This window comes from Lonchura striata, chromosome 1 (assembly GCF_046129695.1).
Source record: "Lonchura striata isolate bLonStr1 chromosome 1, bLonStr1.mat, whole genome shotgun sequence".
Taxonomy (NCBI): domain Eukaryota; kingdom Metazoa; phylum Chordata; class Aves; order Passeriformes; family Estrildidae; genus Lonchura; species Lonchura striata.
The window spans coordinates 696,898-724,268 of NC_134603.1; the positions used below are offsets into that span (position 1 = coordinate 696,898).

General features: G+C 71.9%; 2 protein-coding genes and 1 pseudogene across 2 annotated transcripts in view; all 3 read right to left on the bottom strand.

Moving 5' to 3' along the window:
- Nucleotides 1-17,029, bottom strand: part of PLEC (plectin) — an 83,846-nt gene extending 66,817 nt beyond the window's left edge. Inside the window, exons 1-2 of the mRNA XM_077781463.1 lie at nt 16,926-17,029; nt 14,920-15,097 (exon numbers count right to left, since the gene is read on the bottom strand). Of these exons, the coding sequence (XP_077637589.1) occupies nt 14,920-15,079 (160 nt within the window). The 5' untranslated portion in view covers nt 15,080-15,097; nt 16,926-17,029. The remainder of the gene's footprint in view (nt 1-14,919; nt 15,098-16,925) is intronic.
- LOC144246324 (small ribosomal subunit protein eS10B pseudogene) lies at nt 4,886-6,252 on the bottom strand (annotated as a pseudogene).
- Nucleotides 17,030-20,276: 3,247 nt separating the features above from the next.
- On the bottom strand, nt 20,277-26,856 carry PARP10 (poly(ADP-ribose) polymerase family member 10). The gene is made up of 10 exons (XM_077781469.1): nt 26,691-26,856; nt 25,738-26,005; nt 24,821-25,224; nt 24,179-24,735; nt 23,318-23,530; nt 23,083-23,218; nt 22,019-22,954; nt 21,814-21,947; nt 21,567-21,744; nt 20,277-20,860 (listed from the first exon to the last, which is right to left on the bottom strand). The coding sequence occupies exons 1-10, from the start codon at nt 26,848-26,850 to the stop codon at nt 20,553-20,555; spliced, it is 3,294 nt and encodes a 1,097-aa protein (XP_077637595.1). The 5' UTR covers nt 26,851-26,856; the 3' UTR covers nt 20,277-20,552.
- Nucleotides 26,857-27,371: the final 515 nt, after the last annotated feature.

Consider the following 27,371-nt stretch of genomic DNA (forward strand, 5'->3'; position numbering starts at 1 on the left):
GGAGCCGCCGCTCAGCCAGTCCCCACCGGGACCCGACATGGCTCCACCGGACGGGACTGGACGGGACCCACCATCCACCGACCGACCGACGGACCCACGGCCGGGACCGACCGGCGGCACCGGGCGGACGGGACGGGCGGACGGGGAAACGGGCGGGACCCGCCCCGCTCCGCCCCGCCCTCCCCTCAGCGGCCCCGGCTGCGCCACCGCCCGCAGCACCCGGGGAAACCGGAGGGATCCGGGGGGAACTCCCCGTCCCTGCGATCCGGGGGAACTCCATCCCACACCCCGGGGCGATGTCCGGACCGGACACCCCCTCCTGCGCTCAGGACCCCCGTGCTGGGACTCCGCACCCCACACAGCCGGCACCCTACATCCCCTTTCCCCCCCAGCCGCACCCCTCCGCCCGGAGCCCCCCGGAGCAGCCGGTAGTGCAGCCGCGGGGCACCCTGACATCTCCAGCACCGCGTCCCGGCCCCTCCACACACACAGAGCTCCCGGGGGTGGGGGCAGCTCGCCCCCAGCACGAACCGCTTACTCCAGCACCCGTTCCCCCTGGCTTCTTCTCCCCACAGGGGTCCCTGTGCCAAGGGGAGCCCTCAGCGCGTTTCGCGGTGGGTGTTTTCCCCACCGACGCCCCCCAAACCGCCGGGACCCCCTGTGCCCCCGCCCCGCGGTCGGACGAGCCCGCCAGCACACGCAGGGCCGGATCTGTTTGTGCTGGGAAGGGGCCTGCGGCGGGGACGGGGGTCCTGGGGGATGCCACGGCATCCCGATCCCCCCAACCCCCCGGCCCGCAGGTCACCTTCTCCTGGCCCGCAGCAGCAGCAGCAGCAGAGCGAGAAGCCCATGGCGCGTCCTGGCCCGGCGCCCCCCGCCCCGCTCGGCGTCCGGCCGCGTCTGGTGGGAGCGCAGCGGAATCCGTGCCCGGAGCGCGGCCAGAGCGCGGCCAGTGACTCACACAGCCCACGGCCTCCGCCAGCCCGGCTCCTCCTGCTCCTGGGAAGCGCGGAGCCCACCCCCGGCCGCTCTGCTGGGAACCCCCCGGTCCCGCACGGCTGTGGGCAGAGCGCAGCGGGCAGCCGGGACAAAGCTGGAGGGGCTGGAACCACCAGGCAGGGACACAGGCATGGACACAGGCATGGCATGGACACAGGCATGGCATGGCACGGCCAGGCACGGGCATGGCATGGCACAGGGTCCCCCATCAGGGAGGCACTGGAGTGGTTTGAGGTCGGCTGCAGCCCGTGCCAGCACCCTGGGTACTGAGTGGGCTGCTGGGGCAAGGCACATCCATGCTGTGGGGAGCACGGGGGTCTTGGGGGGTCTCGGGGGCTTTGGGGGGGGGGGGGGCGTCTGACGTTAAAACCCAACATGGCACAAGCCAGCCAGGATGAACCAGGTCAGCAGCAAGGCCCAGGAGTGGGGGCTGGGCACGGCACGGCACGGCACGGGCACGGTGCCGACCCACGGCAGCGGCAGCGGCCCGTCTGTGCTGCGGAGATAAGGAGCCGGCGGGGGCAGGGGGGCCGAGCCGGGCCGATAGCAGCCGGCCACGGGGAACGCCGCCTGGAACGGGACGTGTCCCGTGGGATGCGCCTGCCACGCCCGCCACGCTTCCCGCACGCTGCCAGGGCTCCGGGACGCTTCCCACGGCTCCGGGACGCTTCCCACGGCTGCACCGCGGAGGACGTGGGACAGCGGCGGGAAGAGCTTCCCCGTGGCCGCCAGAGGCAGTGCCGGGGGGCGGAGGCCGTGTCGGGGGGGCCGCGCCGGGGATGCCGGTGGTTGCCAGCCACGGCCCCTCGAGGCTGGTGAGTCATTGCTGCGGCCAGAAGCAACATCCAACAACGCTCCCGGCCTGGCACAGCCAGAGCCGCCAGCGCGGTGGAAAAGCTGAGTGGAGCGGAAAGGGGGACACGGGGGGGTTCCCAAACCTCTGGGGCCCCCACCCGCCCACTGCCGCCACGTCTCTGGCAGCCTTGGAAACCGGAGCGGAGCCAAACAAACAGCGGCATCCTGCTGCCAAAACCAGCCGGCGCCGCCACCAGGCTGCCAAGCTCTGCCTCGCCCGCCCGAGCCTCCCCCAGCCTTCTGCCCTCCAGCCCTCTGCCCCGCGGGCATGGGGATGCAGACCCGGACAGGAGTTCCGGCTGAGCTGTGGCTGTCCCCGAAAACACCTGCCTTGGCACTGTGCCACAAGTGACACCGAGAGCAGCTGGCACAGCCCGCCCCTCGTGTGCACCGGGCAGTCCCTTTGTGGGCACCGAGAAACCCACTGCGGGCACGGGGCAGTCCCCCGCGGGCACCGGGACGGTCCTTCATGTGCACCGGGCAGCCCCTTTGTGGGCACCGGGCAGTCCCCCGCGGGCACCGGGCAGGTTCTTCATGTGCACCGGGCAGTCCCTTTGTGGGCACCGGGCAGTCCCCCGCGGGCACCGGGCAGTCCCCCGCGGGCACCGGGCAGCCCTTTGTGGGCACCAAGAAACCCACCGCGGGCACCGGGCAGCCCCCCGTGGGCACCAAGCAGCCCTTTGTGGGCACCGAGAAATCCACTGCGGGCACGGGGCAGTCCCCCGCGGGCACCGAGCAGCTCCTTCATGGGCACCGGGCAGTCCCCCTTCCCCACCACTTGGGTTTCGCTCTAAACCGGACCGCTGCCCCGGCGTGGCGCAGCCGGGCGCGGGCAGCACCGGGGCACATCCCCGAGCCCCGAGGGGCGGCAGAAGCGCAGCCCTCAGCGCCGCCCAGCGCGGCCGATGCCGCCGGAGCCCCCCGGGAGCTCCCGGCTCGGGGGGGGCGCGGCGCGGCGCGGTGATGGGCCCCGGCAGGTGCGACCTTGGGGGTGTCCTTCGGGCTGGACCGGCGCCAGGGACAGCCAGCGGCCCCCCCGGCCGTGAGCAGCGGGGGCTCCGGCCCGGCCAAGGTGCCCTGCCCGCCTTATCTGGTACCGGCACCGGCACCGGCACCGGCACCGGCACCGGCACCGGCACCGGCCGCCGCAGCTCCCGCCGGCCGCGGGCTCGGCGGTGGATTCCCAGCGCGGCGGCCGCGGGAGCGGAGCCATCCCGGAGCGGCGGCGGCCGCGTGACGGTGCCCAGTGCCACACACAGACCGACGGAAGCCGCAGCCAACGCCCTGGAAAGTACCGGGGGGGAGGGCCGGGGCCGCCGGCAGCGCCCCGGCAGCTCCGATACAGGTGGCTGCGGCCGCGCCGGGGGTGCGCGTGGGGGTCTCAGAGGACCCCCAGACACCGGCATCCTCTCGGCCCTTGCCGGCCTCCTCTGTCACCAGATACCCGTCCCCAAAAATATTTGGCACCTTCATGCCTCGGGATGGGGATGCTGCGGAAGGGTTTGGGCAGCCAGCTCAGTGCCAGGGAAGCTCCTGGCGGGACCTCCACTCGAAAAAGTGCCAGAGTGGACGGGGTGGGCACGGGGCGGCGGCACCGGGCGGGGGGCACACTCTGCCAGTGCTGAGTCACCCTTGGGTACCATCGCTCCCATCACTTGGGTACCACTCCCACCAGGATGCTCCCCCACGGCAGGTGAAGCTCCCCAGAACCCAAGGCGGCACGTCTCTCCCCTCGTCCCCCACCCCACGGTGCGTGGGTCCCCCCCAGGACCCCCACCCACCCACCGGGACCCAGCGGGGCTGCCGGTGTCGTGTGGCTCCCCCTTCCCCGGGGCGGGTGGGCGGGGCGAGGGGCCGAGCCGAGCGCGGCGCGGGGGGGCCGAGCGGAGCCGAACTCACCGGTGCCCCCCGGCTCGTCCCGCTGCCGCCGCCAGTACCAGACCAGGGCGAGGGATGCCGCGTGCCCCGCCGCCACCAGCGACGGGAACAGGGACCCGGTGTCCTCCATGGGGGACACGGGACGGGCTCGGCACCGGCCGGGCTCGGCGGGTCAGGGACGAACCAGCGCCCGCCCCCACGGGGCAGCGCCCTCTCCGCCTTAACCCCTCCCGAACCGCGGCGCGGAGACGCCTCCTGCCCGCCGCACCGGCAGGGCCCCCCCGTGTCCCCCCCGTTCCGCGTCCCCCCCCCGGAGTGTCCCCTTCATCCCGGCTTTTTATATCCCGGGACAACGCGCCCCGGCGGCGCCAGCCCCCCCGTTCCCGTCCTTTCCGCAGCCCCACCGGTCTCACCCACCCGGTACGACCTTCATGGGCAGGCAGGGTGCGGGCAGGTGCGGGCAGGGTGCGGACAGGTGCGGAGCGCGGAGCGAGGGCGCAGCGCGGCTCCGCCGGTGGCGGCGGGGGCTGGGGGGGGGCGGACAGGGAGCGGGTGTCGATATAAATAACCGGGGCCCGTCACCGAGCCCGAGTTAGAACATGACACGGGCGGGGGCGGGACGGGGCGACCGCGGCGGCGTCCCAGGACCCCCGGACCCCCCGGCACCGGGGCGGGTCACCAGGCCGTCACCTCGGGGGTCGCCGTGACATCAGGACTAAGAGCCTCGGCACGGCCCCGCCGCCGAAGGAGGCCGTCCCCACGGGCAGGGGGAAAAATGGGGTCTCTGGGGGGTACCGGGATCCCCTCCGCCCCGCGGGGACCCCGCAGTTCCCCCGCCGCCGGCGCGACCCCGTCCTCGCAAGCCGGGGTTCCAGGCCGGGTTTTCCGGCAGCGGCTCTCGGGGCGGAGGGAAAGCCTGGAGCCGGATCCGCTGGCACGGCGGGACTGGACGGGACGGCCGGGACTCCGCGATCGCGTCCCACGCGAGGATCGGGCAGCGACCGCAGCCCCGGAGCCCAGCGCGAGGTGTGACCCCCGGGCCAGAGCTCGGGGGAACCCCTCCCGTCCCCACGGGACGTGGGTGCCGCCCGCGCAGCACCCGCACCCACGGGGCAGCAGCGCCGCGGGCCCGGCCCCCCCGCCGGCCGGTGACTCACGGCGCTGGCAGGGAACGGGCTCGGCGCCTCCAGGCTGGAAACTTGGACCGGAGGCGGCTGCCCACGGCCACGGGCTGACTCACAGGCTGGGGGGATCGGGGGGGGGGCCCCGCACCGCCGCCTCGGAGCGACACCACAGCTGCCCCGCCCGGGGGGGTGGGACACGGGACGCCCCGCACCCCCGCCGGGTCCAGCTGCCGCGATCGTGTGTCGGGATCGCGTGTCGCCAGAGAGGCGGGATTGGGGACCCCCCCGCAGTCGCAGCCCCCTCCCCAGCAGCACTGCCCGCCCCAGCTGCCGCCGTCTGTCCGACCCACCCTAGGCCCAGTGGGGACCTCGGGGTGCAAAATCCCCACGGAGTGCCCCCCCGCTCCCCGCCATGACCCCCTGAAGCACTGCCCCCCATGGCACGGGCACCCCCCGGCACAGGGGAGCCGGGGAGGGCGGCAGCAATGCCACCCCTGCAGCGCCCCAGTCCCGTCACCCCACCGGCCTCTCGGGGACCCCGGGAAGCCACCTCCCTGCACCCCGGCTCCCCGTGATCCCCCAGCGACCACTCCTGCCCAGAGCGTCCCCGTGGGGTTAGGGGGGCACAGCGAGGAGGCCCCCAGCACCCTCCTCCCTCCCCAGACAGCACGGGAGCCTGCAGGTACCCCCACCCCATCCTCGGCTAGGAAACGGGGAGGTTTAGGGGAGCCTAAGGACTTGTCCTTGTCCCAGACCTCCCCTGGCAGCAGAGGGGCCCGAGTGCCCCCCACCCACGAGAGCACCAGGAGCACCCCGGGGCGCTGCTTGGTACCTGTGGCCGGGCTGGGCTGGGGGGGCGGCTGGGACACCCCCTGCCCTGCGGTGACGGCGATGCGTTCCACGTGCCCCTCGCCCTCGTCCTTCCTGCGGTAGAGCCGGTCACCGGCGGCGGGACGCGCCCGGTGGGTGCCAGCGCCGGCCGGGGCGGCGGCGCGGCGGGGCTCGGGCCGCGGGGCGGCGGGGCGTGGGACGCGCTGCAGGGAGCGCGGCACGACGTCCGGAGGCAGCCGCAGGTACTGGCGCAGGTGGGCGACGCCGGCGTCCGTCAGGTACCAGTAGAGGTGTCGCCAGGCCGCCGTCTGGCGCACGAGGCCGCGGGAGCGCAGCGAGGCCATGGCGCGCCGAACCTCCACGTTGGCCACGCCGGGCAGCTGCGGGTGGGTGCGCCGGGGGCACCCGTCCCGCTCCCCGACCAGGACACCCTCGCGGAACAGCAGCTCCAGGATGGAGCGGAGCCGCTCCAGCGGCATCAGCATCCCCGCCACCATGGCGCGGGCAGAGCTGCACGGGGCACGGCACTGGGCACAGGGCACGGGGCTCGGTCACGTCTCACCCAGCACAGCTCAACAGGGCCCGGCACCGCTCCGTATGGCACAGCCCGGGCTGCTCCAGCACCGCCCAGTATGGCCCAGCACAGCCCAGTATGGCCCAGCACAGCCCGGCTCGCGATGCTCCAGCACAGCCCAGTACGGTCCAACACGGCTCAGTGCGGTCCAGCCCAGCGCAGCACGGTCCAGTTCGGCTCGGTATGGCCTGGTACAGCCCGCCGCAGTCCAGTACAGCCCCGTATGGCCCGGCACGTCCCGGCGCGATCCGACACGGAGCGGCGCTGGCTGCCGGCACGGCGGGAGCGGCTGCGGCTCCACCCCCGGTCGGGGGGGTCAGGGGGGCCCCAGGCCCAGCCCTGAGTCACCACCGGCCCCTCCCCGGCCCCGGCTCCCGCCCGGGGGGGACACGGCTGGACCCGCCTCCCGCTTCCCCCCCTGCCCCGACCCAACCGGCCGGTTCCTGCGTGGGAACCCCCGCGGGTCCTGCCCCGCCCCGCCCCGGGACCGGCCCCGTGGAGTGCCCCGGAGGGGACCCCGAGCCGGGGGTTGTCCCTGAGCCGGGCACGGCATCTCCGGGCTCGCCCGAGCATCCCGAGCTGCCGGGCTGCAGGCAGAGCCAGGGCGGGAGTCGGGCAGGGGCACCGGCAGGTGTGCGGGCATGGGTGCGGGCAGGGGCACCCCGGCAGGGCTCGGCAGCCACATCCTGCCACGTCAATATTTGCTCTGCTCCTGCCCCGGTTTGTCCCGGCATCACCAGGGGGACCCCACGGCTCCCACACCCCCCGGCAGTGACACGGCCCCGGCGGTGCCACAGCTGTGCCACACCACGCCCTCCGGGTGGCAGCTGGGGACGCGGCAGCTGCCGCTCCCCCCAGCCCCCCGGCGCCGAGAACCGCCCAACAACCCCCAGCGGCACCGCGGGACCCCCGCATGGCACAGCAGCGGGACCCCCAGCTCCGCCGTGGGACTGGGCAGAGCCCCGGCACCGCCGACACCCCCCGTGCGGGTTCCGTGTGAGGGGATGTGAGAGTGGCACACCCTTCACAGAGCAGGAGGAATTGTGTGGGGCGAACTGGGGCGCCAGCGTGTCCCCCACGCTGGGAGGGTCCCAGGCCCACAGACCCCGAAAGGGGAGGAAGCCCCCCAAGGCTCCCTCAGCACCCCTGGCCAAGCGCAGTGAGGCTCCTGCAAGGCTGCAGCAGGAGCCCCCCGGCAGCCTTGCGGGAATGGAGGGACACCCCCTGCCCCGACACGCCAGTCCGTGCCGATGGGATTCACTGGGATTCACTGGGATTTACTGGTGGGGAGCAGAGAGCCAGGCATGGGGGGCTGCCGCCTGCGGGGTGCCCGCCCCAGAGCTGCCAGGCCCCGGGGATCCCAAAGCCTGATGTGCACTGGTGTCTCCAGCGGCCCCAGCAGCACCCGCACAACTTCCCCATCCCGGAGGGCAGAGCGGGGTGGCAGAGCAGGGCTCCCGTTGCGAGACCCCCCATCACTGGGGCGCCAGCACAGCTGGTGCAGGGGCACTGGGAGCACTGGGGTGCTCAGACCCCCTCGAAGGGAATCTCCTGGGAGAGCAGCAGCTGCCTGACTGAGCCCCACCTCGGCATGTTGCACCCACAGAGCCCCACAGCACCCCCGAATCCCAGCGGGGTGGGAGAGATGGCAGGAGCGAGGGGGGCAGGGATGGGGGTAGAGGGAGGGGGAGTGATGGAGGGCAGGGATGGGGGGCAGGGATGGAGGGCAGGGATGGGGGGCAGGGATGGGGGGCAGGGATGGGGGGCAGGGATGGAGGGCAGGGATGGGGGGCAGGGATGGGGGTAGAGGAACGGGGAGTGATAAGGGGCAGGGATGGAGGGCAGGGATGGGGGCAGGGATGGGGACAGGGATGGAGGGCAGGGATCGGGGGCAGGGATGGGGGTAGAGGAACGGGGAGTGATAAGGGGCAGGGATGGGGGGCAGGGATGGAGGGCAGGGATGGGGGGCAGGGATGGAGGGCAGGGATGGGGGGCAGGGATGGGGGTAGAGGAACGGGGAGTGATAAGGGGCAGGGATGGAGGGCAGGGATGGGGGGCGGGGATGGGGGCAGGGATGGGGGCAGGGATGGAGGGCAGGGATGGGGGGCAGGGATGGGGGGCAGGGATGGGGGGCAGGGATGGAGGGCAGGGATGGGGACAAAGGGGGGCAGGGATGAGAAATGATGGGAGCAGCAATGGGGCAGTGATGGTGTCTGCCACGGAGGAAGCAATGCGGGCATCTACAGAGAAGTGATGGGGGCAGCAGGAGCGCCCCCCCCCAGCCGCGGCCCCGCACCCCCAGCCCGCAGCGGGGTCACGGCCGCGCCGGCGGCTCCCTCCGGGAAGTGCCGCGTCAGCGCCCGCCGCCCGCCGTGATCCAACGCGATGTGACAGCGGGGCCATCGCCAGCGTCCCGCCGCTGCCCCGTGCCGGGCAGGGCGCCGGCACCGCCCCGCACCCCCCGGGAAGAGCCGTCCCGCATCGGCCCCGCAGCTCCGCTCGCCGCATCGCACCTCGGGGCGGGCCGGGAGCAGGAGGCGCTGGGGCACCCCCACAATCCCGGCCCTGTGCACCCCATGAGCCCCTCATCCCTACCACCCGGCGGGGGCAGCCCCCCAAATGTGGGGCGGGCAGCGCTTGCGGCAGCGGCTCCTGGCCACGGGCCCGGCGCTGCCGTCCTGGTGCCGGTGCCAGCGGCGGTGCCGGTGCCAGTGCTGGGGTCTGGCGGGGCCGCCGGGCTCCCCGTGCCCAGCGGAACAAAGCCGCGGCTGTTTGCGGAGGGCACCGCGGCCAGAGGCCGGCTCCTAATGAGGCCGGTGCCGGCAGGGGTCCCGGCGCCGGCGGGATCCCGGCGCTGGGACATTTCTCACCGTAAATCAGCCTCGCCGCAGCCCGTGCTCTGCTGAGGGGACACGACCTGGGATCCCTCGCTGGGGCCTGCGACATCGCCCGAGCCTGGCGGGTTCATCCCGAACCTTGCCGGGATCATCCCCAGCCGCCCGAGGTCCACCCCGTGCCCATCCTCCCGAAGCCCATCACGGCCTTCGCCGGTGCCCATCCCTCCCCGACCCTCGCTGACTTCACCCTGAGGCTCCCGGGCTCCACCGCGACTTTCCCGGCGTCCATCCCATCTCCCGCCGGGTCCATGCCGACCCTCGCCGGGCTCGCTCCAGCCCGAGCCCGGCCCGGCGGCTCGCTGCGTGCCGTGCCCGCGGTGGCTCTCTGCCCGCTGCGGTGCCACGGGGGCCGGTGGCCGCCGGCCGCCCCGTGACCGGCGTCCGCCGGCGCCCGTTACTCACGCCCCAGCGCGCCGGCTCTGCAGCACGGCTCGGTAACACGGCACCGCCGCGGCGGAGCCTGCCAGGGGCCTGGCGGCACCGAGTAACTCGGAGGGATGCCGGCGATGCCGGGGCGTCCCCGGTGACCGCCGCCCTCCTGCCTGCGCTGCGACATTGGCACAGGAGGGATGCGGCGCGGCTGGAGCTCCCCGGGACGCGGCCCTTCCCCCGCGGGACGCGGAACCTTCCCCGGGACGCGGAATTCCCGCCCGTCCCCGTGGGTTCGGCCCCGGGACCCCTCGCGGCGCCCCCTCCCCCGGTACCTTTGAGGGAGGCGATCTCGTGGTGGATGCCCCGCGCCCCCTCCATGGCCGCCCGCGCTCCCGCACGCTGCCGGCCGGTCCCGCAGCCCCGGGGCGGGTCCGTCCCGCCCCCCCGGCCCCGGCCCCGCCCCGCCGCCGCAGCCCCCCGCCCCTGCGGCACCGACACCGCCCCCCCCCAGCCGCTGGGACCGGCCCGCATCCCCCCGGCACGGCCCGAGTGCCACCGGCATGGCACAGGAGTGCCACCGGCACGGCCCGAGTGCCACCGGCATGGCACAGGAGTGCCACCAGCACGGCAGAGACCGCCCTATCAACAACAGCACAGCCCCCCCAACACAATCCCCCTGCCCCCCCAGCACAGCCCAGCCCCCCCAGCAGTGTGCTCCCACCCCCCAGACCCCCCCCCAGCACAGCACAACCCCCCCCCAGCACACACAGTGCCCCCCATGCCCAGCCCCCCAAGCTCACCCACCAAGAGGGACCCAGCACGGCCACCACACTGCGGCCACTGCCAGCCCTGGGGACACCAAGAGGGACCCAGCCCCTCCACCACAGCCACTGGCCAAGCCCGGAGCTCCAGGGACACCAGGAGAGAGCCAGCACAGCCACCAGCCACGGGTCACCACATCACAGCCACCCCCAGAGTCCTGGGGACACTGAGAAGGTCCCTGACAGTGCCACCTTAACCACTGCAGCCACCATCCAGTCTCTGAGGGGAGACTGCGGAACAGCCACCACACTGTGGCCACCACACTCAGGACACTGGCCAGCCCCCAGGCCCCAGGGACACCAGGAGGGACTCCAGCATAGCCACTGCACGGTGGCCACCACGGCCAGCAGGCACAGCCAGATCCCCAGGGACACCAGGAGGGACACCAGCCAGTCCCCAAGCCCCAGGGACACCAGGAGGGACACCAGGAGGGACACCAGGAGGGACACCAGCCAGCCCCCAAGCCCCAGGGACACTGGAAGGGACACCAGGAGGGGCACCAGGAGGAACACCAGGAGGAACACCAGGAGGAACACCAGGAGGGACACCAGCCAGCCCCCAAGCCCCAGGGACACCAGGAGGGTCTGTGGCATGGTCACCACGGTGCAGCCACCGGGCCACTGTCACTCCCGGGGACACTGGGAAGGACTGTGGCACGGTCACTGCACTGTGGCCACTGTGACCCCCAGCCATCTCCAGGGACCCTGGCAGGGACCCGGGCACGGTCTCCACCCCACCACCCTGCTGAAGGGCCGGGGTGTCCCAGGGGCCCAGCTGTTCCCCACAGGCGATGATGGATGCCAAGCCTGGGGCCCAGCTGCCACAGTGACAGCAACAGTGGTGATGGTGGCCGTGGAGACGGTGTCCTCCAGCCTGGCTTCAGTGCCCACAGGCCCTGTGCCACATTAACGGCTCTAACAGAGAGGGCACGAGGTGCCCAGGGCCCATCTCGCCTGGGGATCCCCGGACCCTTGGCATCCCCAGTGCCCAGCCCCACGCCAGGGCCACCTCCAGCCCTGCCCCACGCGTGGCAGAGTCCCTGGCAGAGCGGGCGCTGGGTCCCCTGGGCTCTGAGCCTCAGGGCCGGCACGTGCCAGCCGCGCTGGCAGGGATCACCCGCTCCGATGGGCTCCGTGCCCACCGCCGCTGTGTCAGCCCTCCCGCCTGGCCCGGCTCGAGAGGCTTCCCGGCTGTGCTGGCTCAGCCCTGACATCACCACCCCTCCAGACAAACTGTCCTCCTCCGGCCACTCGGCCACCGGGCATCCGCGCCCACCCACGGGCCGTGGCACCAAAGCCGCCAGCGCCTGGCAAGGGGTGACAGGAGCCCCCCCTCGGTCCCCACCGGCACCCAGCGAGGTGCAGAGTGACACCAAACCCTCTGGCACCCGCCGAGGAGTGACACGGAGCCCGTGTCCTACAGCACCAAGCCAGGTGGCATCACTGGTGATGCCAAACCTGCCAGGACCTGACAGTGTAGGGTGACACGGTGACACCACACACCTGCCCAGGACCTACAGCACTGAGCCTGGTGGCACAGCTTGAGGGGCACCACAGTGTGACACTGAGCCCGGTGGCACACAGTGAGGGACACCACAGTGTGGCACTGAGCCCGGTGGCACACAGTGAGGGGCACCACAGTGTGGCACTGAGCCCGGTGGCACACAGTGAGGGGCACCACAGTGTGACACTGAGCCCGGTGGCACACAGTGAGGGGCACCACAGTGTGACACTGAGCCCGGTGGCACACAGTGAGGGACACCACAGTGTGACACTGAGCCCGGTGGCACACAGTGAGGGACACCACAGTGTGACACTGAGCCTGGTGGCACAGCTTCAGAGGCACCACAGTGTGACACTGAGCCCGGTGGCACACAGTGAGGGGCACCACAGTGTGACACTGAGCCCGGTGGCACAGCTTCAGAGGCACCACAGTGTGACACTGAGCCCGGTGGCACACAGTAAGGGGCACCACAGTGTGACACTGAGCCCGGTGGCACAGCTTGAGGGGGGAGCAGAATGACACCAAACTGACACATCAGGACCCACAAAGCCAAAGCCACCAGCACCTGGAGAGGTGGCACAGCACGGTGACAATGAACCCCTGCCACTTGCCAGCACTGCCTGCCAAGTCTCACCAACCCATCCATGGTGCCCTGGCACCGCTGAGGGACAGCAGCTGCCGAACCCTGTGCCATCCCTGCCGGTGGCACCCGGGCCGTGGTGAGATCTGCCAGGCTCAGACGTGCTGAGCTGCTCCTGACAGCGCCAAGTGCGCCCGGGTCCCTCAGCCGGGGGACAGCGGCACGGTGGCACAACTGCCGGTGGCACCGAGCAGGGACCGCAGGCCGTTCCCCCACCCGACACCGGGGTCCCACGCGGGTGGGAGCGGCCAGGACCCCGCAGCGGGGACAGCTGCGACCCCCGGCGTGGGGCCGGGCGGGCTCCCCCCGCAGGCAGCACCCGCTCCCATGTAAGGGCATGGCCGCGGCCGCTGCCGGCCCCACGCCGCGACACCGGGGCGCCCTCGGCCACGCGCAGGCACCGGGGGCACTGCGGGCAGCCCCGGGGTCAGACCCACCACCCGGCGCGGGGCTCGTACCCCGAGACGCCAACGATGCCACCGATGCCACCGACGCCACCGACGCCACCGATGCCACCGCCGAGCACCGGCGCTCCACCGCCCCCCGCCTCCGCACCCTCACCGCCCGTGCCCCCTCCGCAACGCCCCCGGCCACCCGGCCCCACGTCCGTCCCCAGAACATTCGGAGGGACCCCCCTGCCCCAGCACAGCGCCACCGACCCCTCCCGTCCCTCCGGGGGGCGCGGGCACGGCTCCCCAGCCGCCCGCGGGCACCGAGGCCGGGCGGGAGCGGCGGCGCGGGGGCTCCCCGCGGGGTCCGCGGTGCCGGGCCGTGTCCCCCGGGCCCCCGCCGCGGCCCCCCCGGCCTGCCGGGGCTGGCGGTGCCCGTCGTGCCCAATTATGGGAATGAGCGGCCGCGCTCCCCGCGGCCCCCCCGGCCGGCGCCCCACTGCGCCCCCCGGCCGGGGGCGGCGGGGCGGGGGTCCCGTACCCTTGTAGCGCTCCCGCACGTCCTCGTAGGCCTGGATGAAGTCCTGCTCTTCGGGCGCGGGAGGGGGGCAGGCGGCGGCCATGGCGGCGGAGGGCGCTTTTGGGGGCGAGGGCGGGGGCCGGGGCCGGGGTCCGGCGTGCCCGGCGTGTCCGGCGTGTCCGGCGGCCCCGCACCCCGCGGCTGGGCAGGGGTGCGGGACGGGGGACGGGACAGGGGACGGGACTGGGGACGGGACTGGGGACGGGACATGCCCCCGCCCAGCCCTTTAAAGGAACCGCCGGACACCGCCCCGAGGCGCGCCGCGACCCGCGAAACGGCACCCACGGACACGGCACCCACGGACACGACACCCGCGGACACGGCACCGTGGGGCAGGGCACCCTGTGGGGCGCGGGGCAAGTGAAGTCCTCTACGCCCCAAAAACTGGCACTGCCCGAACCCCGATGCTGCTGTTCCCGTCCGTGGGGCGCCCACGCGTGCCCAGAGGAGCGCGAGGGGGGCGAGGGGTGGGTGATAAGGGACAGGGGTCGCAGGTGATAGGGGACCGTGCGGGGCTGGGGGTGCAGGTGATGAGGGATGGGGTGGGGGGTGCCTGGTGCACCCCACAGCCGGCGCAGGGACCCCCCCGATTCCCACCCCGACCTCCCCACCCTCGCTCGAGGGGCAGACCGGGCGCCCCCTCCCCTAGTGAATGCTCAGCCCTTCACAGAGACCCCCGCGTCCCCTCCGGCTGGTGGGGACGGGGGCGTCACGCCCCCCGGGACCCCTCCAGCACCCCACGGGCACCGAGGGATTTTTAAAGCTCCGTCTCCCAGTGCCACCCGAGGGGCACCGAGGGGGCCCCACCGCGGCCCACAACGACCCCCCCTCGGAGCCCAGTCCCAGCCGTGGGCGAGCTGGGGCGGGGGGGGACACACCGGCCCCATGGGACGGGGCATCGTCATCCCTAAAAATAGACATTAATGCCCCGAAACTCGAGCGGGGACAGCGACGGGGGGGGATGAGGGGGGCGGGGAGGAGAGAGGGAGGGAGGGAGGGAGGGAGGCGGGGAAGGACGGGGAGGGGTAACGGAAATAGCCGGGGGAGGGTTCTGTGCCGCGGGGGGGGCGAGCGCTCTACGGGAGGGAAACGCTGAGCATTTGGTGGGGACACACCGGCAGCCGTATGGGGACGGCACGGCACCGCTCGGCACGGCACCGCTCGGCACGGCTTGGCACCCCCCAGAGCGGCTTCACTGCCCCGACCTCAGCACAGCTCCCAGCGCTGTGTCACCCCTCCATCTCCCGACCCCCGTGGGACCCCCACGGGCCTCCAGGCACCGCCGACCCCTCCTTCCCCACCGCGCACGCTGAGTCGCCCGGGGCACGTCCCAGAGCCCCGGACACACCCCGGCCCCCCACACCCCACAGCGGCTCATGCCGAGCCCACGGTCACGCCCCGGCTCCCCCGTCACACCCCGACGCCCCGGACGCGTTCCCGTCCCCCGGGCCGTACCTGCGATGCGGATGACGGCTCTCTCGGCGGGGTCCAGCACCGTCCCGTTGCCCGCGGCCGCCTTGGCACGCTGGGAGCGCTGGTGTTTGCCCAGGTTCCAGGGCAGCGTGTCCCCGGCGCCGGGCGAGCCGCTGCTGCCACTCGAGCTCTCCTCCGCCATCGCCACCGACCCCGGCTCCTGCGACAGAGGGTCGGCGTCAGGGACCCCCGGTACCGGGACCATCGCCTTCGTACGCTAGGGACCCCGGCACCGCGGCACCAGGGACCCCGGTGTCCCCACTGCCCCCCTCTCGCTTCAGGGACCCCCGGCACCGCGGCGCCAGGGACCCCCGGTATCCCCACTGCCCCCCTCTCGCTTCAGGGACCCCCGGCACCGCGGCACCAGGGACCACCGGCAGTGCCATCTCCTTCCTTCTCGCTTCAGGGACCCCCGGTACCGCGGCGCCAGGGACCCCCGGTATCCCCACTGCCCCCCTCTCGCTTCAGGGACCCCCGGCACCGCGGCACCAGGGACCCCGGTGTCCCCACTGCCCCCCTCTCGCTTCAGGGACCCCCGGCACCGCGGCACCAGGGACCACCGGCAGTGCCATCTCCTTCCTTCTCACTTCAGGGACCCCCGGCACCGCCGATCCCGGCTCCTGCGGTAGAGAGGCGGTGCCAGGGACACCGGGCACCGGGACCGCAGCACCGGCAGCGCCCGGTGCAGCACACGGCGGAATCACGGGCGTGATCGCGGAGGGGCCGAAACCCCTCGGGACAGCCCCGGGGAAGCGGGTCCGAGCCGAGCCGTGCCGTGCAGGGCGGTGTTGCCAGGGACACGGTCCCCACGGGGCCACCGCGGCGAAGGGATGGGCAGGGAGCCGCGGGGATGGCTGGTCCGGCACCGGGAATTGCCCGTGGGACCGCCCGCGGCGCCGCCGCAGCCGGGGCGCGCCCGGGCAGAACAGCCAGACCGAAGCCGTGGGAGAAAAGACCGCACCGGCGGCGGGGCAGCGGTCAGGCCGGCTCCGTGCCTCGGTTCGGCCGGGGCTCGGCCGGCCCGCGGGATCGGTGCCGGCTGCAGCACCTCGGCGCCGGGAGTGCTCCCAGGGGAGCGGGACGGCGAGTGCCGGTAGCGGCGGGGATGACTCTGATCCCGGCACCTCCGTGATCCTGCCCCTCCATCCCGGCACCTCCGCCATCCCGCCTCCATCATCCCGGTACCTCCGTGATCCCGCCCCCGCCATCCCGGCACCTCCGCCATCCCGCTGCCTCCGCTATCCCGGCATCTCCGTGATCCCGCCTCAGCATCCCGACACCTCCGCGATCCCGGCACCTCCGCGATCCCACCTCCGCCCCGCGCCACCGCAGCCCTGACACCGGCTCGGGCTCGTTCCCCGGGGAGCCGGCGGCACCGGGCGTTTGCCGCGGCCCAGGCGCCATTTGCAGAAGCTCCGAACCCGGGAAAGTCACCGGGCCCGGCACCACCGGGCCCGGCACCGGGAGCCACCGGCATCTCCGACATCACAGCGCCCGGCCCTCCCGGCACCCTGGGACCCCGGCGCGACCGACATCACCGGCAGCCCCGGACCCGCCGGCATCCCCGGCACCCCCGGCAGTGGGCTGGCGGCGGGGGGTGGGCGTGGGGCAGAGATGGGGGGCGGGCGTGGGGGCGTAAGTGAGGGGGAGCAGGTGGGGGGCGGGCGTGGGGGACAGCGCGGTGCCAAGCCTGAGTCACCGGCTCCATCGCCCACGTCCCCCCAGCAGCCCCTCCACCCCCCGCCTGATGCCGCCTTCCCCCACCACCTATGGGGGGGCCATAGGGACCCCCTGCCCCCAGACTCGGGTCTCAGCACCCAAACACCCCTCGCAGCCCCAGCAGAGCCCTCCCGCACCAGCCCTCCACGCCGCAGCCCCCCCCCACCCCCAGCCCTGCGGCAGCTCCGCAGCATCCTCCAAGCCCCCCCCACGCCGCTCCCGGCTCCACGGGGGAAAGGGCGAGGGGGGTCCCACGCGCGGGGACTCACCGAGCGCCACGATGTCCGCCAAGACGCCACGGGGGAGCATGACCGGGGGGGAAAACGGCACCGGCACCGGGAGGGCTCCGGAGGGGATGCGGCACCGGCGGGGAGCACCGGCACCGGTACCGCGGGGGCTCCGGGGGGAAATAGCCCCGGGGGCTCCGCCCGCACCGGCACCGGCTCCGGCTTCGCGGCAGGGGCGGGGCGGGGGGCGTGCAGCGGGGGGCGCCTTATCTCACCGCCCCACCCTCCACCGCGGGCGCACCCCGCGGGGGAGGCACCCCCGGGCACCCGGCGCGGGAAGGATTAACCCCGACCAGTGCTCCCAGTACGGCCAGCTCCAGGGGCCAACCCCGAGCAGCCCTGTCCCAGCACGGCACGGGTTAACTGTGACCAGCGCACCCAGTACGCTCCGTGCCGAGAAGGTTAACCCTGCCTTGTACACCCAGTCCGGAGAGGATTAACTCTTCCCAGTACATCCAGTATGGAGAGGGTTAACCCCGACCAGCGCTCCCAGTGCACCGAACAGAGGGTTTAACTGACCAGTACACCCAGTAGACCCAGTCCAGAGAGGGCAGCTGTGACCAGTACACCAAATACGGAGAGGGTTAACCCCCACCACTGCAACCAGAGTGGAGAGGGGAACCCCGCCCAGCGCTCCCAGCGAAGCCGGTCCCGCCCCGCGCTCCCGCCGGGAAGTCCCGCAGCCGCTCGGCACTGCCCGCCCCGGCTGGGCGCTCGGTTGTGGGCCGGGCACCGGCCCAGCACCGGCACAGCGCTGGCACAGCAGCGGCACACCGCTGGCACACCGACTCGGCCAGCAGCACGTTTGACGGTGGCACGGCCTCCGCCGGCTGCCGCATTCAGAGCCCGGGGGAGCGCGGCGGCGGAGCGGGGAGATGGGTGCCCCAGTTCGGCCCTGGCACGGCCCTGGCACGGCTCTAGCACGGCTCCGGCGCGGTGCTCACACCCCGCCGGCCACCAGCCTCTCTTGTGGCCGGAGAGCAGAGCACGGCTCCAGCCACAGCGCTGCCGCAGGATGTTTGGGCTGGCAGCTGGGGCGGCGGGGGAGCTGGGGATCCCTTGCACCGCTGGGGAGATGGGGTTGGGGGCTGGGGTCAGGGCCGGGAACTGGGGCTGGGGCCGGGAACCAGCGCTGGGAACCGGAGCCTTGATCCAGAGTGGTACTGGGAACCAGAGCTGCTGCCAGGTCCCGGAGCTGGTGCCGAGAGCTGGAGCTGGTACCAGCAACAGGAGCTGGTACCAGGAGCTGGAGCCAGTGGGACCCAGAGCTGGTGCCGGGAAAGGGATCTGGAGCGGGGAACAGGCGTGTGTGCAGCTCCCCCGGGCGTGAGCACACCTGCGTGTGGACACGGGTGGACACGGGAGGACACGCGTGTGCCCGGCCCCGGCTGGCTGCAGGCACGCCCCGGCGCAAGCACCGCAGTGTGCACGGCACAGGAACACACCTGTGCGCACACACACACACACACACACACACACACACACACACACGCACTGCGGGGTCTCGGGGGCTTCAAAGACCCCCGGTACCCCCCGCCACAGCCAGTTGCTGGCATGGCATCACAAGGCAGAGCCCCCCGACCCCCAGACCCACCGTACGCCTCCTCGGGGTCATCGCGTGCCAAACTGACCCCGGCAACCCCAGCACAGCCGCACCCACCCCGGGGGACGCAGAGACCACCGAGGACCCCGGACCGGAGAGGCTTGAGGGGCCCCCGGGAAGGTGGCACCGGCAGCGCCGAGGTCGGGACCCTCTCCGGGCACTCTGTCCCCACCGTGGTACCTGCCGTGAGGGGGCCAAGGCTCAGACCCCCACCCTCTCTCGCTGCGGCCGTGCCGGGGCTGCCGCTCGCTCCGTCCGTCCGGACCCGGGGCTGGCGCAGCCGCTCTTGCCGCGGTCATGTGCCGGTGCCGGCACGGGCGCGGGGAGCGAATCCCCCGGCCAGAGCCGCACAAAGGGCCCTTTTCAGCGGCGCTGGGCCCCGCGGGCCCCTCGGCGTCAGGGGACAAAGGTCCGGCACGCTTGGCACCGGCAGCGCCGGGCAGTCCCCGCCCGGGGCACCCGCGGGGCGCGGGGCACCGGACTCCGCAGAGCGGGTGGGCGTGCGGCCAGGACCCCTCCTGCACCCCCGACCCTCTGGGCTCTCACCTCCATCGCCGGAGCTCCCCGGGAGCGGGGCTGGCGCCACGTGCGCGGGGCTGGCGCGGCTGGCACGATGCCCGACGGGATCCCAGGGCTGGCACACGTCAGCGGGGCTGGCACACGCCGGCGCGGGGCACCGCACCCTGCCCGGGAACGGCCCGCGCCGCGGGGCCGGGGCCGCTGGTGCCACCCTCGTGCCCATCCGAGGGCTCCCCAAAGGGACGCGGGTGTCACCGAGACCCCCAGCCCCGCGCTTGCCCACCCGTGACTGAGAGTGGGCAACAGGGGCACGGAGGGAACGCTGGGCACCCCTGCCTCCCCCCGCCGCTGCCTGCTGGAGAGTCTCAGCCGGTGGGCAGCAGTGCTGCCAGCACTGCCCACGCCTGGGGCTCTGCCCGCACCCGCAGGGTGGGCACCCGGGTCCCCTCAGCACAGCTTGGGGTGCAGTGGGACAGGCAGGGAGCGGGCAGGGAGCAGGAAAGAGGTGGGGAGCAGGCAGGGAGGAGGTGAGGAGCAGGTGAGGAGCAGGAAGGGAGCAGGATGCAGGCAGGGAGGAGGCAGGGAGCAGGTGAGGAGCAGGAAGGGTACAGGGAACAGGTGGGGAGCAGGTAGGAAAGCAGCAGGGAGCAGGGAGGGAGCAGGGAAGAGGTGGGGAGCAGGCAGGGAGCAGGATGCAGGCAGGGAGGAAATGGGGAGCAGGTGGGGAGTAGGAAGGGAGCAGGATGCAGGTAGGGAACAGGATGCAGGTAGGGAGAAGGATGCAGGTAGGGAGGAGGCAGGGAGCAGGTGGGGAGCAGGAAGGGAGCAGGATGCAGGAAGGGAGCAGGATGCAGGCAGGGAGGAAGCAGGGAGCAGGTGGGGAGGAAGCAGGGAGCAAGTGAGGAGCAGGAAGGGTGCAGGGAACAGGCAGAGGTGCAGGAGTGGCCAGGTCTCACCCTTGGGTGACCAGAACCACCACCCAGCACAGCCACCCCAGAGGGGAACACAGCACCCACACACAGCCAGGCTCCGGCCTGACCCCAGCTCCCAGTGCTCCCAGTGCTCCCAGTTGGTGCTGGGACCCCATCCACCCCAATCCCAGTGATCCCAGCTGGGACTGAGACATTCCCCCTATTCCAGTGCTCCCAGCTGGGACTGGAACTTCTCCTCCCCTCTCCCAGTCCCCCCTCAATGCCAGCCATGCAAAAGGCTCCAATTTATTCCAAATTTTATTTGAAGTTTTATTCCAAATTTCACTGGCGTCACACGGGTGACCCCAAGTCCTCCTGTCCACCTCCTGCCCTGGCACGAGGGTGCCCAGGGGCATCCCCAAGTGAGGATCCCCCCACTCTGAGCTGCTGGGCAGGGCAGGAACCTCCCTGCACACCTTGAGCCCCTGGACACGGTAACCCCCGCACTGGCACCAGTGCCAGGGGACACTGGGGGGATAAAAAGGGGTCCTTGAAGCAGAGCCACTGCCGGGGGGCTCAGAGGGGGCCCCCGTGGCGGCTGCGGCAGGTGATGAGGTACTGGGGGTAGGCCTGGGTGTCGTTGAAGATGACGAAGATGTCGGGCTGCCGGGGGTCATCCACCACGCTGTGGTAGCGCTGGGGGACCCCGCAGCCCTCTCGGAGAGGGGGTGCCCGCAGCCCCGGCCGCCCGGCCGTGAACTCCCCGGTCAGCACCTTGGCCATGAAGATGAACTTGGTGCCGCTGGCGCTGGGGGGCGAGTACCGGTCCCGCGCCGAGATGGCCGCACGCGCCGCGAAGTACACGCCGCGGCCGTAGAGCGTGGCTGCGGGGCGGGCATCAGCTGCGGCACGGGCGGGGTGCCAGCGGCACCGAGCCCACGTCGGCACCCCACTCTGCACCGAGGGCACCACGCCCACCCTGGAACTCCGTCCCCATGCACCCAATTCCTGCCCCTAACCCTAACCAAATTCCTGCTCCTGAGGTGGGCACCATGCCCACCTCACCACCCCATTCCCACACTGAGGGCACCGTGCCCACCTTGGAACCCCATTCCCATGCGCCCATGATCACCTTATTCCTTTGCAAATGCCAACGTGCCCACCTCACTACCCCATTCCCACACTGGGAGCACCATGCCCACCTTGGCACCCCATTCCCACACCAAAGGCACTGTGCCCTTACTAGAATCTCCTTCCCGTGCCCCCATAGTCACCCTATTCCTGTACAAATGGCAGTGTGCCCACCTCACCAGCCCGTTCCCACACTAATGGCACTGTGCCCACCTTGACACGCCATTCCTATGCACCCATCATCACCCTATTCCTGTGCAAATGGCACTGTGCCCACCTTGGCATCCCATTCCCAGGCCAATGGCACCCTGTCAGCAGCAGGCCCACATGGACACCACGGCCCCCTCAGCGTTCCCATGCCAATGGCACCATTCCCACATTGGCACGCTGTTCCCATGCTGATGGCACCATGCCTCCCCTGGCACCAAGGCGGTCACCCCACGGCTGCCCGGTGCTCACCGTTCTTCCCGCAGAAGCTGCGGTTGAAGCCGTGCAGGCAGATCTCGCAGCTGGAGGCCTTGGTGGTGCCGTGGAAGAGGACGCGCTCCACGGCGGCGCCGGCGGCACAGGCACGCTTCACGCTGCCCTTCTTCAGCTGGTACTGCTTGTACAGCACTGGATGGATCAGCTTCTGCACCTGCTGGCCACCGCCGTGTCACTGCTCTGCCACGGGGACACCCCGGGGATCCCACATGCCCAGCCCCACCTGCACGACGCTGATCTGGCTGCGCAGCTCCTCCAGAGTCTCGCAGAAATGCCGCACCGTGTCAGCAAACTCCTCCGAGTCCTCAGCCAGCGCCATCAGCCGCACCTCCTCCTCCAGCCCGGCCAGCTCCGGCCCTGCCGGACAAAGCCCCGGTGAGCGTGGGCGCAGCGAGGGGCAGGGCTGGCCCCACGGCACCCACACGCACCGAGCAGGAAGAAGGTGCTGTCCAGCGGGGGCTGGCTGCGGCAGACGGGCACGGCGCGGGCGCTGCCGATGTCGAACTCCTCCATGCGCTCCAAATCCACGGTGAAGGGCCGCCCATCCAGCACCAGATCCAGCCGGCGCTCCCGGTGCAACCAGGCCTGCTCCAGCAGCGCCGCTGTCTCGGGGGCGTAGGGGACAGCGGTGCCAGAGGGGTCCCAGCGCACCCAATGTGCGGTGGCGGCGGTGGCGGTGGTGGCGGTGGTGGCGGCACCGTGCCCCGGCGGTGGCAGGCGGTGGAGCAGAGACCTGAGGTCTTGGGCGGCAGGGGCCGTGTAGTCGGCGAAGCCGCGCAGCGTGGCGGTGTCACCGCGCAGGCTGAGCTGCACGGCGTGCCGGCACCGCAGCAGGGCCAGCGCGCAGCGGCCGGCGGCCGGCAGCGCCCGCAGCCGCTCGCTCGCCACGTCCCGCGTCCGCAGCAGCCCCGCCAGCGCCCGCTCCAGCTCCCGCGTCACCGCCGCCGCGTCCCGCTCCAAGGAGCAGAACACCGTCACCCACGCCGAATCTGCCGCCAGCAGCGCCTCCTCCAGCGAGGCCTCCAGCGCGGCCAGGAGCCCGGCGTCCTCCTCGGCCCGCTCCTGCTCCCGCTCCCGGCTGTAGGAGCGCAGGGACAGGGCGGTGGCACGCGCCAGCTCCTCCTGCTCGCAGCACGCGTGGTCCATGGAGTACTGGATGGCCAGAGCCATCTGTACCTCCTCCTCCTCCTCCTCCGCCTCGGTGTCCGACAGCAGCTCCGCGGCACCCTCCCCACCGGCTGCGCAGATGAAGGCAGCGTTGTGGTCCCGCTCGTTGCCGGGGACAGTGTCGGGCCACAGCTCGGGGCTCCCGCGCGCGGCGGCGTCGCTCGGGCGCAGCGCTGCCAGCACCTTCTTGATCTCCTCTGCAGGAGCAGCGGGGTGTCAGCCACGAGGCCCCGCCATGTCCTGGGGGAGCACCAGCACCCAGGGCCCCCTCATCCCACTGCAGCACCCGCAGAGCGGGCTCCGAAGCGGCGCCCTCGCCCCTCACCTGTGCTGGAAGGAAAGCCATCGCCACCATCACCACCATCGGCAGCTGCATTGCTACCCTCGGGCAGGTCCTGGTGCCAGGACTGTGACCGAGACTCCTGCTGGCTGACTGCAGGCAGCAGCTCGTCCAGCTCCATCTGTGGGGATCAAGGGGTGGCATCACCAGCGCTGCGCTGGCACAGCAGGGACCAGCACGACGGCACCCGCTTGCCAGACCCCTCCCCACGAGGCCGCACCTGGGGATCTGGAGGGCTCCAGGGTTCACCGTCCAGCTGGATGACGCACTGGAAGCGGCTCTCCAGCTGCTGGAGGAGGCTCTGCCCAGCCAGGTCCCACAGGAAGCGGGCAACGCCGGGGAAGCGCAGGCTTGTGGAGTGAGAGGCCATGGAGTCCAGCAGGCTCTGCAGGAAATCCGCCACGGCCTGGCACCGGCCCGGCTCGCCACTCACCTGTCAGCAGATGGGCAAAGGGTCAGCAGCTGGGCACCAGCGCCCGCCCAGCTCCCCGCTCACCTGCAGGCAGTGCGGGCAGCAGCACGGGGCTGGCAGCCTCTGGCACCAGGGTGTGCTGTGAGCACGGGGAGGTGGGAGCACAGCTGAGACCCCTGCCCACACCCCTGCCTGTACCTGCCCAACCCCCTGCCTGTACCTGCCCACACCTGCCTGCACTTGTCTGTACCTGCCCACACCTCCCTGTACTGCTACCTGCTCCTGCCCATACCTGTCTGGACCTTCCCACACCTACCTGTACTTCCCTGCACCGCTGCCTGCACCTTCCCGCATCTCCCTGCACGTCTGTACCTGCCCACACCTGCCTGCACTACTGCCTGCACTTACCTGTACCTGCCCACACCTCCCTGAACCTACCCACACCTACCCACACCTCCCTGCACCTTCCCACACCTGCCTGTACCTGCCCACACCTCCCTGCACCTTCCCACACCTCCCTGCACCTGCCCACATCTCCTTGCACCTTCCCATACCTACCTGTACCTGCCCACACCTACCTGTACCTCCCTGCACTGCTGCCTGCACCTGTACCTGTCCACACCCCTCTGCACCTGCCCACACCTCCGCACACCCCTGCCTGCAGCTCACCCGGAACCCAGAGACGTCCCCTCCCTCCAGTGGCAGCAGGGACACGTCGGACACGCTGCTGAGCATGTCCTGGTAGTGCTGCTGCAGGTACCGCACAGCTCCCGGCTCCGCCGGCACCAGCGCCTCGTCCTGCGCCGGCACCGCCGGCGTCGGCTCCGGGACCACCACCGAGATGGGCCCCGGGGGCTGGGCCTGGCTGGGCACGGCCGTGAACCCCTCCGTGTCCTTGTCCCTGCCGGGGAAGGTGGCTGAAGGCTGCTCTGGCCCCGGGTGCGACGTTGGCGCTGCCGGCGCCGGCACCGTGTCCGGTGGGGGGTTCGTGTGTGCCACGGCAGAGTCTGAGGACGGCTCTGTGTCCGGCGGGCAATCTGTGTCCACCGAGGGGTCCATGACCCGCAGGGGCTCCACATCAGGAGGAGAGACCCTGTCCGGAGCGGGGACAGCATCCAGGGCCGCGTCCGTGCTCGCATCCAGCAGCTCCAGGAAGGGGAAGTGGGGGACGAGCTCCAGCACCACGTCCTGCAGCTGGTGTGGCCTCTGCAGCACCCGCTCTGCGGCTGCGGGGGACAAAGGGACGGGCAGCGGCGCCCAGAGCGGCTCCCCGCGCTCCCCCGGCACCGGCTCCCGCTGGCAGCCCCTCACCTGCTGGCTCCTGGAAGGTGACGATGGCCCCGCGCCCACCTGGCAGCGGCCGCACGTCCCTCACGCGGCCGCCGCCGCTGCGCCGGTTCTCGAAGTAGAGCTCGAGCAGGTCCCGGCTCGGCGCCGGCCCCGCTGCCCGCACCAGCACCGCGGGGCTCTGCGGCACCCGCAGCAGCGCCAGCCCCTGCTGCCGCGCCCGCTGCTCCGCCGACGCCAGCTCTGCGGCACGGGCAGCGTTGGCACCAGCGCTGGCACCGGCACTGTCACTGGCACACCGACAACCCCACAGCCGTGCCACCCCCGCGGCGCTCTCTGGGGGCTGGGCACCCAGCAGAACCCACGCCCCAAAATGCCACCCCGCTGCCCTGACTTTTGAAAGCGTTAAGTGTTCTTTTATAGTTCTTCTGAAAGTTTTAAAGTTCTTTTAAAAGTTTCCTATGCTTTCTGATGTTTACATATTTCTACCGGAGTTCTCACGCACTGTTCATATAAATAATGATTGTTTTGCATTCTCCTTTGTAACAAGAGAGAATTAATAGACTATTAGTTTGACCAGTGTGGTTGGAGAGGCGGCAATTTCATCCTCCAATCCACTGTCACTTTTAGAATTCTTTATATTGCCAAGTCAGCAATAAAATTTAGTCTTTTTCTCTTTTGAACTCACCAATCTTCTGTGTACTCGTTTCGTGCCCAATAACAACACCAGCCTGGTGCTCCCAGGCCCCCCAGCCCATCAGCCCCCTACCGCCCCAGTACTCCCACCCCTGGCACCATTGTTCCCCCACCCCTCAGCAGCCTGACCCTGCCAGCCCAGCCCCCGTACCCCCATCCTGTGCCCCCCAACCCCCTGGCAGCTCCACCCCATCACCTTTGCCCTCCACAACCCCGCCCCAGCACCCCCACCATCCCCATCCCACCCTGGTGTCCCCCCAGTCCCACCTGGGGGGGTGAGGGGGTCCTGCAGGCGCAGCAAGCTCCAGCCGGGCACCGAGGCCTGGCACAGGGTCACGGTGCCAGGGGGGACGCCCAGCAGGGTCTCCGGGGGCAGGTCCAGGTGTTCTGGGGGGGTCCTGGGGTCCAGACCCCGCAGCAGCAGGTGGGTGGGGTCCCAGGGCGGGGCCGGGCGCACAACCAGCTCGGCCCCCCCAAGCCTGTGGCTGCCGTGGGCCAACACGTTCTGTGCATCTGTGCAGGGAAAACGGGGTCACTGGGGGCTCAGCCAGCACCCCGTCACCCCGGGGGCACCAGTGCCCACCAGTGCTCCCAGTGGGGCTGGGAGCGCCACAGCCCACCTCAGTGCCCCCAGTAAGGACTGGGCCCCCACACCCTATCCCAGTGTTCCCAGTGGGACTGGGAGCTCCAAGCACAATCCCAGTGGGACTGGGAACTCCACAGCTCATCTCAGTGCTCCCAGTAAGGACTGGGCCCCCACACCCTATCCCAGTGTTCCCAGTGGAGCTGGGACCTCCAAGCACAATCCCAGTGCTTCCAGTAGGGCTGGGATCCCCCATACCTTATCCCAGTGTACCCAGTGGGACTGGGAGCTCCAAACACAATCCTAGTGCTCCCAGTAAGGATTGGGTCCCCCAAACCCCATCCCAGTCCCTCACTGGGACTGAGATCCCCAAACCCTATCCCAGTGCTCCCAGTGGGACTGGGACCCTCAAACCCCATCCCAGTGGGACTGGGACCCCCAAACCCCATCCCAGTGCTCCCAGCTGGGACTGGGACCCCCAAACCCCATCCCAGTGCTCCCAGTGGGACTGGGATCCCCAAACCCCATCCCAGTGCTCCCAGTGGGACTGGGACCCCCAAACCCCATCCCAGTGCTCCCAGTGGGACTGGGACACGACCCCCTGCCCGCGCTTACCCTGGGGGTCCTCGAAGGTGAGGAAGAGGAGGGGGCCAAGGCGCTGGCAGCTCTGCACGGGCCCCCCGCCCGAGCGCCGCCGGCTCTCGAAGTACAGCACCAGCAGCTCCTCGGGGGCGTCGCGGGGCAGCCCCTGCACCTCCAGCACCCCCCCGGCCATCCTGGGGCACCCACACATTTGGGGCTGCGACCCCCTCGGTTCCTTTACGCTCCCCACCCTGCCGAGACCCCCCGCGACCCCATCCCCCTCCCCAAACCCCCCGTCCGTGCCCCCCGCACCCCCCGGACCACCACGGCTCCCCCCGGCACCGCGTCCCCGGGGCGGGACCCCGCTGTAGCCACCAGCTGGACCCCCACGCCCGGACCGGGACCCCCCGCTCGACCCGGCCCTCCCCAGCCCCGCGGGGACCCCACGCCCCCCGGCAGGGCCCCCCCAGCCCGCGGGGCAGGGCCCCCCCACCCACCGGAGGCTGCGAGGCTCCGCCCCGGCCACGAACCGAAACCGAAACGGGGCCAAAACGGGAAGGGGAAGGCCGGGGGGCGGGGCCGGGGTGGGGACACGGGACGGGCCCCACGCGGGACGGGGGGACGCGTGGCCACCCCGCAGGGGGGGACCTGTGGCCGCGGGACAGGCCACACGCGGGACGCGGCACCAGCCCCACGGGTGACAGGGGGACAAGT